The sequence below is a fragment of the Castanea sativa genome, chromosome 9 (assembly GCF_040712315.1).
Source record: "Castanea sativa cultivar Marrone di Chiusa Pesio chromosome 9, ASM4071231v1".
Classification (NCBI taxonomy): Eukaryota; Viridiplantae; Streptophyta; class Magnoliopsida; order Fagales; family Fagaceae; genus Castanea; species Castanea sativa.
Genome location: NC_134021.1, coordinates 40,285,660 through 40,296,390, shown reverse-complemented (window position 1 = coordinate 40,296,390; position 10,731 = coordinate 40,285,660). Strand labels below are relative to the sequence as shown.

The window sequence follows — 10,731 nt, the reverse complement described above, 5'->3', positions numbered from 1 at the left end:
TGTTGTTTAAACAAACACGTAATCATAGAAAATTTTAACAGTTTTAATCAAACATGAAGAGTTACTAAATATCTCTCAGCGTAAGTTTTGATCAGAAACAGAAAACTACAGGCTTTCCAAGAGGAGGTACACAATACAAGGGAGTATTCTGTACAGAGAGCTTGTATATACATAAGATTTGCAACAACCCAACGGCATTCCAATTTCATGTACCTCAATGTCTACTCCTTAGAATAACTAAACTATGACATATACTCCCTTGATGTCCATCTCTCTTCATACCTCCCAAATGAGTAGGCCATGGAAGGAATTTCAGCCAAGTGTGAAGGGTCTGGTTCAATGCCATAGTCTGTTAGTGGCCTATGCTCAAGAATGTCATCATGGTTTTTCACAAATTCAGGAATCTCAACCTCCGCCTTCTTAATATCTTCCCAAAGGTACTGCAGGCGGCTCACATACTTGATTTTCCAATATAAGCTACAAACAAAAAGAGAGAATATGAAACAAAAATGCACCCAAAACCACTAATGGGCATAGCTCAGACACAGATCTAATTTGGAAACAACAGTGACATGTATTTAAGATATCAAGGCCAGGGAATCATGCATGTTTAATTTTATTTGATAATAATTTGGGACTAGAAATTCTAAGGCCATTTGCAACACCATAGTTGTTTCTGCATAATTCACATGTTAACTACCAAATCAGAAAGCAATTCACTTGTTGACTACATGCTAAAGTTTTAGTTTAAGGCTTAATATGTATTTCAAATCAATTTCAAGTAAAATGGATACTGGTAGGCAGTTGAATGATTTCTAATGGCCTGAGAGACATAAGTCCCCCAGAATTACTTCCTTTCCATATTCTATCATCACCAAATGCAGCTCACCCAACTTTCTAGGACTGTTGTTTTACAAATTACATCAGCATTGTTGTATGACTTGCAGTTATTGAGTTATGTACATTAAATAAATAAAGAAACACCAAAAGTATTTGCATTCAAATAATAAATTTAAAATTTCAGAGACCTTTGTAAGTATAAGAATCTGGAGTATTGTCTAGCTTAGAACACACTTTGCTCACAATCTCTAACATGAGACCTTTTTACTTTAACAAACTTGGCTAAAGAATTAGACCACGGCGATGCCCATGCAACTTGTAACTTTTAATCCAACTGTGGTCTGATATCAATAAGCATATTGCATACTTAAGTCTGATGGCCATCAGAAGTCAACATTCCTAATTATTTAAAACATACCCTACTGAAAATTCAAGTATAATGCAGAACTTTTTGGATAAGTTGTTCAGCTTTTTCTCTTAACTTATAAAACAAGGTTATGTTCCAAATCTGGATATTCTAATATAACCTGTTGCCAAAATATTTTATAACATCCATAAACAAAACAAAACCACTCACCCTCCACTAAGGAAGAATCTGCCAAGAGTGGCAAAAACTAGTCTTGAGCGTAGCCCAGGGTGAATAAAATAAACAGTTTGAAGCCTCTCCTTGATGTTCGAGGGAAGTTCTTCATAAATCCACCTCAAGATAGTCATTCCGGGGGAGTTGTCCTCCTTTTGCACAGTACTATGCATGTAAACAATGCAGAACGGCCCTTCTGGCACTTCACTGCATATTTTGTGGAAAATATACTTCTTCAGCCTCTCTCCACTCACAACCACAGCTGTTCCATAAAAGAAAGAGGCCTCTCATAAGGGCATCAAATAATTAAAATATGTCATTTAGAAAAAGGTTATCCAACAACATTAGGAGATAAAACTGCCCAAACAAGAAAATTTTAAGTTTTTAAACTTCTTAGAGAAACAGGAGATACTCTCTTACATCACTCACGGCATACAATTGATTTTATGAAACATCTACAAGACTGCCCCCACACTGTTTGTATTCATCAACAAAATCATTTTAGCTGATAAAATAGTGCTAAGGTATAAAAACAAAAGCTATGGAGAAATAAATTAGTAGACATGATGGGACAGTAAAAATCAATAACCAAAAGATATACATAAGTATGGTTTCTATAACTTGAATGTAACATACACAAAGAAGAAGTTGAGGAGGTTGCAGCTAATATGATTAGAAACAAAAATTAAACAGGAAACTTGCATTCAAAGTATTGTAAGACAATGGGAACAAATTATGAAAATATCAGATTAATATGACTATAAGCCCAAACATTCAAAGATTGTTGATTATTCAAGATGCAACATGCGTTTAAACGTAAGTACTGGTAAAATGAGAATAAAAAGAAAATAAGCAGTGACACAAAATATCAGTGAATAAGGTAAAAATCAATTGGAAACAAAATGGTAATAAATAAATAAAACATATATCATCAAGAACATAGACAGCAACAGCAAGGAAGTGCTATGGGTTCAATGTGAAGAAGTCACAACTCACAAGAAATTAGACGGAAACAAAGGGGTCAAAACAAAAAAAGAGAGGAAAATGAAAGAGAAGAAAAACAAAGAATGAGGTGAGAGAATAGATTCATATCTTACAACTAATCTAGAAAACATTGATGAGAAAATTATACAGCTGCACCCAAGATAGTTTTTTTGCCTGAAAAGAATCTGTACAGCAGCCCCCAATATAGAGTTTTTTTTTTTTTTAATGAAAAGAATTCATACAGATGTCCCCAAGTTGTTCAAAATTTATTACTTTATTTAACTAGTATTTGAATATTATAGAAACATCAGATAATCCTTTCCATAAGTACAAATATATTGAACTTAGGTAACAAATTCCTGTAAAGAAAAGTAATTTCCAGGCACCAGTTTCAGCTATTAAAGCAATTAACAGAACAAAACACGAAAAGTTTTCAACATTATCAAGAGAACGCTAGGTGCTCTCACAAGTCCTTCACCATTGTTTAATGTTTCTCATAAGCTTATAATGTTGATCCATCTCCATATGCCATAACCATTTGTTTAGAAAACTTCAACATCAAACCTATCAAACACATTGTTTGTGTCTTGGGAATATGGAGAACTGAACAGAAATCACACAAAAGCGGCAAAAGAAAAGGCTCTCAAATCAAAATTAGTCAGCTTCCACAAAAGACCACATAGAACCCATTTCACTAACTAATCTAACAGATAAAACCAAACAAACCCCTTACCTGATTAATCAGAACTCAAGCAAAAATAAACTATCTTCCATATAAAACATGAAAAAAAAAAAAGAAAAAAAAAAAACCCAGATGCCAAAATAACCCAAAAGTTACTCACAACATTACATCACTTAATTCGAATCAAATTACAACACCACAAAAAAGGAGGATTTTTTTTTTCAAAACCAACAAAAACCCAGATGCCAAACTAGCTGAAATTGCTTAAAAACAATAAGAATCAGTATCAATCATAATATTAAAAAAAAAGATACACGAATTAAACAAAACCGAATAACAAAAACACAAAACGAAGTGAATCAAAAAGCGAGAGAGGTCTTAGTCATGTTTGTTTACCAGGAAAGTACTTTCCCACAACACGGAAAATGCGGTTGCCGTGCTTGTCAGAGCCTTGGAGGCGAAAGAACTGGAGGAGATCGAGATCGGAGAAATCTTCGTCGGGAAAGAGGTACTGGTCAGAGCAATCATGCCAGTTCTCTTGCTCTTCTTCTTCTTCTTTGTCTCCTAGACTGTGAGACAAGAAGGGTCGAGCATCTACGCCAAGATCCGAAGCCAGGACCAGCACCGAGAAATCGTCCGATGAGGCAGCCATTTCTGGTTTCTATCACTGTCTCGCTTGTTTTTTCTCGCACTTTGTTTTGGGAAGGAATAGGATTGTGGGCGAATCGTAGGTGGAATTTGCACGTGTGGATACAGGGTTGGCTGAGAATACTGTGGAGGAATAGTCCAAAAGGTGAGACCAAAAGCCCGTTCTGATAAGGTTAAAATTTTATTTTATCTTTATATATATCTATCCTTGGTTTACCAAAAAAAACATAAAAACACTCCTGTCAACTCTATTAAAAAAAAAACACTTTTTATAATAGAAAATTTTGTTAAATCTATACATTTAAGTCCAAAAATTACCTTTGAACTAAAAAAAAAAGTCCTAAAACTACCTACATTAGTCAATTTATAAATGCGTATATTTACATTGTTATTATAATAATTATATATATTTACATAATTACTATTTACATGCAAATCTATTTTTTTTATACTTCTTTATTCATATACGCAAAATAGGAAGGGATAATTTAAGATAATAATAATAAAAATAATAATAAAATAAAATTTAATTGAAATATCGTGTAAAATAGATTATTTGACATAAGTGTTTTTTAAGATTGGTTGTATAAAATAAAATAAAATAAAAGTAAATTTTTATGCTAAAATATACATAATTTTTTAAAATGAGCATTAGAATGGCAAATTTATAATCTTATCTAGGATAGTTTGATGCACTAATCAAACCTGAGCATAGCACAAAGTCAACGCAAATAACAGTATAACTATAACCTTACAAATCTAAGTATAGCTTCAAATCAACACAAAACTATTTTATTAGTACATCAAACTATATACTAATTAAACAATAAAACCATATTATATATATTAAATATAGGTGGGTTGAATTGGGTTAGGCGGATTTGTGAACTTGCTAACCTGCACCTGACCTAACTCATCAACTCCTAAAAACCGACCCAACTAGTGCAGGTTAGGTTGGGTTGAATTGGATCGGATTTTAATGAATTGATAGGTTGGCTGCACACCCTTAGTTGTAATTTGTATAGGAATCAAAATGTGTTCAAATTTGTGTTTGTTAGGACATATGTGATTCATGTTAGAGCAACCACATTAGTATGTCTAAAAGATTCTGTCTATTTTACATAAAAAACTTACTTTTTCTATTTTATATCATCACTTTTACAAAACACCCACATCAGTTTATCTATTATACACATTTTTTTTATTAAAATAATATTTTTTATTCTTTTGTTTATTATTATTATTTTATTAACATTAGCCAATCTCTCTTTCTTTCATTCTCTTTATCTCCTTCCTCAACTTTTGGCCTTTCTCACATCCCAAACCCACACACTCACACATGGAGGCGAGGAGATCAGACGAAAATGGTGGCAAAGATTACGACGATGAATCCGACAATAACTGTTAAAAATCAACACTAACTCTCTTGTCTCTAAAAATTTCTAGGGTTCCACTCAATTTGCTTCTCTCTGGAATTCTCTAGAAACTTCTAGAATTTCTTACACAATCTCTCTTTCTAGAAATTTATCTCTAGTTTCGAAAATTTCTTTCTTGCTCTCTTTCTGGAATTCTCTCTAAGAAAGTTCTCTAGAAGCTTCCTTGCATTAGTGAATTTTAGTCACATGTTTATAGAATAGTCTAGAATGTTGGAGAATGGCATTAGTTTAATGCCAATAAAAAAGAAGATCTAGAAGCTTCAAGTTGGTTCCTTAACCAACATACACCTAGTATAAATAGAAGTGGAGTGTAAAGTGAAGTAGAGTGTAAGGTGAAGTAGAGTGTGTGAGTCTTCTAGAAGTGTGAAGTGAAGTAGAGTGTGAAGTTGTATGTAAGGTGAAGTGTGTGTAGGTGTCTAGAGAGTTGGTGTGTGTCTTGTAAAAGCATTAGTGCTTGTAAAGTGTTGTAATTCAAAGTGTAAAGTTTTTAATAAAAGCTCTCTTGTTCAGTCTTTTGTTCAAAAATTTAGTGTCAGAGCTTTTGCTAACCCATCAATAACAGCGGTAACTTTGAGGTGTATTGGTGGCAACTCCAACGGTTGGGTTTTGATTTGTTTTGGGTTTTTCTAATGGGTTTTCTAGCGGTTTGGTTTTGATTTGTTTTTTGTATGAATTGATTTTGTGTTGAGTTTAGGATGGGCTTTTCAGTGGGTTTGGGTTGATTTTAAGTTGGGTTTGGGATGGATCTTTTGATAGGCTTGAATTGATTTTGGTTTGGATTGATTTTGAGTTGAGTTTGAAATTGATTTTCGATGGTTGTGTTTGGATTTTCAACCGCTGAAGTGGGTTGTGGTGGTGGAGGTCAGTAGTGCTGGATTGCAGTGATGCTGGTGGTTTTTGGTGATTGGCCCAACTCAATTGGTGACGTGCTGGCTCGCCCGTTCCAAGCAAAGAATTGAGTTGTTGGGCTTGGGCAAAAGCTCTGGGTCCAGTGAGAGCAGAGGTAAGAGACTGAGGAAAGGGAGAGAGAGATTGATGAGAGCAGAGGTGAGAGAAAAAATTAATAAAATAAGAATATACACAACTATCGTGCATATTTGCACGATTACTATAGCAAATGTGTATATTTGCACAATAATTGAAGGACTGATGTGGAGCAAATTTAAGAGGTATTGTGTAAATTTTGCATCTTTTTCTATTTTACACAACTTTACACCCACTGATGTGAATGCTCTCAGGAACATATGTCAACATTTTATGTATTGGCTAATCCTTTGACAAAACGCACTTTACTTGTATTTGGGTAGATCTAGGATGCGTTTAATAATTCAAGAAACAAGGTTTCAAGTTCAAGTGTAAAAGCCATGCAAGTCTGTCCAAGAATCAAGTGAGGAAGTGTTGTTCATTAAAGCTCGACAGTTAGTATCAATCGAGGTTTAAAAGAGTTGTTCAGCTCGAGGCTCGACAACTGCTCAACAGCTAGGGTATCTGTCGAGATTTATGAAACTCAGTTTTTCAGAGTTGATTTTCATCCAATCCATGAATGTATGTTTGAGTTTTCTTTTCTCACAACCCTAAACATATATAAGAATTATTTTAAGAGCCGTCTAAGGTTGCGCGAGTATTGAGTAAAATCTTGTTCATGCAAGATCAGAGATAATATTTTCCCTAGTTCTTCTTTCTCTTGAGGAAGCTGCTGTGTTTGTACACCGTAGGGTTTTGTGACTAAGCAACTTCGTGATCTTTATCATGTAATGAATTGAAGAACTTTGCAACCAACATCCTTCTTAAGTTGGTGATCAAGTCACGTACTAGGATCCACACATCTATTGGTTAGTCACGTACTGGGAGCCATGTAATACAATGAGAGATTGTCACTACAGAACAAGTCCAATTAGGTATTGGGGTAAGGGTTTAACTGTAAGTTGGTATAAGGTACTGTGAATCATTTACTTGTAACCGCTTGTTTTGATAATAGTGGATTATTGGGAATGGTGATCTTAAAATCACCCGATGGAGTTTTTGCCTTGGAGGTTTTTCTTCATTTGTAAACAAATCACCGTGTCAATTTGATTTTCGCTGCATATTTAGTTATTTGGTGATTTGTTTGTGCTGCCACGTACATTGCATGCTAATTTGATTAATTAATTAAATTTGGCTAATAAATCAATTAATCAATTAATCCATTACAAGAGGTCAATACATTTTTAGCCTATTAGTGTTGAACTTCTTGTTGAGAAATTAGTGAGACAGGGTTGTTCAAAGTTGGGGGAAATTGAGTTTTTGCATTTATGAAGGCCATGTACTCAACCTTCAAGGCTGCATACTCAACTTGCAACCAACCCCACTTTAAAAAAAGAAAAAAAATCCCTGAAATGAAAGTTCTAAAAAAATAAATTTTGACATAAAGACATGTGGCACTTGGTTTAGGTATATTAGACCTTTGTGTAAAGGTTAAAATTGGTTCCTAGACTTATAACTGTCTGACAATTCATTTCTCCACCCTCACCTCTAAGTTAGTGGTTTATTATTAGGTCCATGTTTAGGCTCGTTCTAATGTCAACAAGCAACATTTAAAAGAGTTACTTAATTGGCAATATTAAGAAGAGTTTAATGGAACTCACATGACTATCCATGATTATTTTATTTTTATCACATTAAATTCTTTGGAAGATTGTTTGCTTGTTGACATTAGAACGAGCCTCCAATTAGTATGAGGGAAATTCACCATGTTTGTTGATTAGTTTGGACCATTGTTATTAATGCCGTTTCGGACCCAGTTTCGGTTTGTCCAGTGGAATGGAATATTTCGGTACCGGCCGATTTCGGCGTACCGTTTTAAGGTGTTTCGGGTTCTTAAAAATTAAATTATATATATTCTTGTAAAACATAAAATTGTCAATTCTAATAAATAAATAACTAAATTTCAAATAATACAAATCATTTAGTCTTAACTCTTAAGTCTTAAACATCAATATAACATCTATTTAACATCACACAATAAGAAGATTTAGAAGACAATAACTAAATATCAAATAATACAAAACATTTAGTCTTAACTCTTATGTCTTAAACCTCAATACAACATCAAATAATAAAAAGATTTATAACAAGTCATTACTTATTACATAAGCCCATAATAATTAATAACTAATAAGCCAACAAAATTTATAACATAATATTAGCCATCAAATAATATATATATATATATATATATATATATTTTTTTTTTCCATAGGCCAAATCATGTACCGGCCGAAATTCACATCTCGGCCGGAATGGCCGGAATGGACCGGAATGGCCCGAAATCTGGCCCGAGGTGGAACGATGGGTATCCTGGTACCGGTTTGCATACCGGAACGAAAAATTCCGGCCATTCCGGCCGGAACGGAATGGAATCAATAACAATGGTTTGGACTCCTTCGATTACCAAAAAAAGGGACTAAGGATGGAATGAGAAGAAACCTACAAAACAATTAATCATGACTCTTGATTATTGTTACTGTTAACGTTGTTGTGTGATTGACGGCCAATCCTACCTTGTGTGCTAGTATATCTCTAACATGAACGATGAGTGGAAGCATTAAAAAAAGAGCAGACAAAAAGATTTACATGGTTTGGGCCATATATGATTTATATGTTTGAAAACTCAAAGTAATCATAGGCTAACTATAAACCAACCAAAAATTAATTTTGTTGTTCTACAAATACATACAACTGATTTGGGCCTCTCAGAATATAATATGTTATATGTGGTTACCATAATATTGTAACTAATATTTGTAAACATCCAAATTTAGCATGACTATTGCTTTAGTTGAGAGAGACAGAGAGAGATGTGAAGGCATATTGTACTTTTTTTTCCCCTTCGCCACAGATTTTAGTTCCCACTAAATTTTTCCTATTCACAAAATTTTAATGGGACAAATTCTTAGCCAATGGTCATCTAAGGAGAAGTCTTACGAAGCTTGGGTGACAATTGTCTCACACAACAATTAATATTTGTCATCCAACCAATCAATATTTGTTTTGGGTTAAACATTAGGTCTGCCACTCAACTTGGAGTAACTATATATTTATATTATTATTAAGAGGTGTTCAGTTAATGAACAAATTTAAGAAAATTTTGATATATTTTTTTAAGAAATATAAAAAGTTATTAAGAAAATAAAAAAAAAATTCCATAAAAAGTTTTTAAAAATATTTTATAAACTAATTATTTTTAAGGTTTCTGTTATCTTTTCTCTATTAAGAGAATAGAAGTCACGTTATCCACTTTTTATGCTTTCCAAAAAAAAAAAAAAAAGTTACCAAAATGTCTTTTTTTAATTCAAAGTCAAATTCTAGAATTCCTTTTAAACTTTAAAAATAGGGGACATGAAGAATTAAGATCTCCTCCAATTGAATTTTTCACTTTCCTCCAATTTTATTACGATGCAAGACAATTGGTATTCAACATTGTCAAAAGTTGCATCACAATATGTTGTGAGATATTTGTCTTTGGATCTTCTGTGTGTATTTTGCTTGTAACACTCTTTTCAATTAGCAATATATATTCTATCTTCGGTCTCACTAAAAAAAAAAAAAAAAAAAAGGCAAAAGTTAATAAATGCATTTGTTAGTAATTATTTTAAGGAAATTTTATGGAAAAAAAAAAGTAACTAATTTTTTTTGATAATTTTTTATGTTTTTCATAAAAATATAATTAAAAATTTTCTTAAATGATCTACTGACAATTAATTGAATCTTTTAAAAATTAAATGAATGTCACGTGTAAAATTTAAAAATTTAAAACTATTCATTATCTATCAAATATTACTCCCACAAAACATCCTCATATAAACATCCACGTAATGGCTTACGATAACAAACAATTTTAAGAAGTGATTTAAAAAGATTTTAACCATTAGTTTTCAATTGTATAAGATATAACTATTTATTTCTAATAAAAATCAGCCTCTTATGCTCTTATAGCACTCGTTTAATCTAGGTTGTAAAACTTTGAGACACTCGTGTCAATCAAATTTATAGTATTTTTGTAGATGACCACTTGAAGAACTTAGTTTTATATACCATGTCATTTTTAAATTCCTTGGAAATGTCTCTAATATTTTATTTTACAACACTTTAAAAATAAGAGGAATTCCTAATTTTGAGATGTTCAAGATTCAAATAAATATAGTTGTCTTCACAAAAAAAAAAAAAATCAATATAATTGTTAGCTTATCTTTGTTATGTATAGACTGCTTGAATATCATTTTCACATGTATTTTTTTATTCACTATTCACAATCACACATACCAACACTTAGACATTTTTTTTTGTGATAAAAGTTATTTCCATAGAGTTTTATGTTGGGTTTGATTAACAGGTGCTCTTAAGACAATTATTAACAAATAATTTTAGAAAAATTTTAACATCAGGAAAAATATAAAAAATCATTAAAAAAATAATTACTTTTTCTTTTTCTATCATTTATTTAAACATATATCTTAAACTAATATTCTTAAGCATCTATTAATTTTTGGGTAAAATATAATTTTGGTCCTTAAATTTTATCA

At 32.2% G+C, this 10,731-nt stretch overlaps 1 protein-coding gene across 1 annotated transcript; it reads right to left on the bottom strand.

Annotated features, from left to right (window-relative positions):
- Nucleotides 1–3,900, bottom strand: LOC142610943 (uncharacterized). The gene is made up of 3 exons (XM_075782931.1): nt 3,483–3,900; nt 1,418–1,682; nt 1–477 (listed from the first exon to the last, which is right to left on the bottom strand). The coding sequence occupies exons 1-3, from the start codon at nt 3,736–3,738 to the stop codon at nt 243–245; spliced, it is 756 nt and encodes a 251-aa protein (XP_075639046.1). The 5' UTR covers nt 3,739–3,900; the 3' UTR covers nt 1–242.
- Between the last annotated feature and the right edge of the window lie 6,831 nt (nt 3,901–10,731).

Bases quoted from the DNA above. Each gene is read 5' to 3' on its own strand.
- LOC142610943 (XM_075782931.1), bottom strand. From the start codon at position 3,738: ATGGCTGCCTCATCGGACGATTTCTCGGTGCTGGTCCTGGCTTCGGAT. The intron at 1,683-3,482 runs GTAAACAAACAT...TTTATGGAACAG, and splicing joins TGTGGGAAAGTACTTTCCTG to CTGTGGTTGTGAGTGGAGAG. The intron at 478-1,417 runs GTGAGTGGTTTT...TTTTGTTTGTAG, and splicing joins AGATTCTTCCTTAGTGGAGG to CTTATATTGGAAAATCAAGT.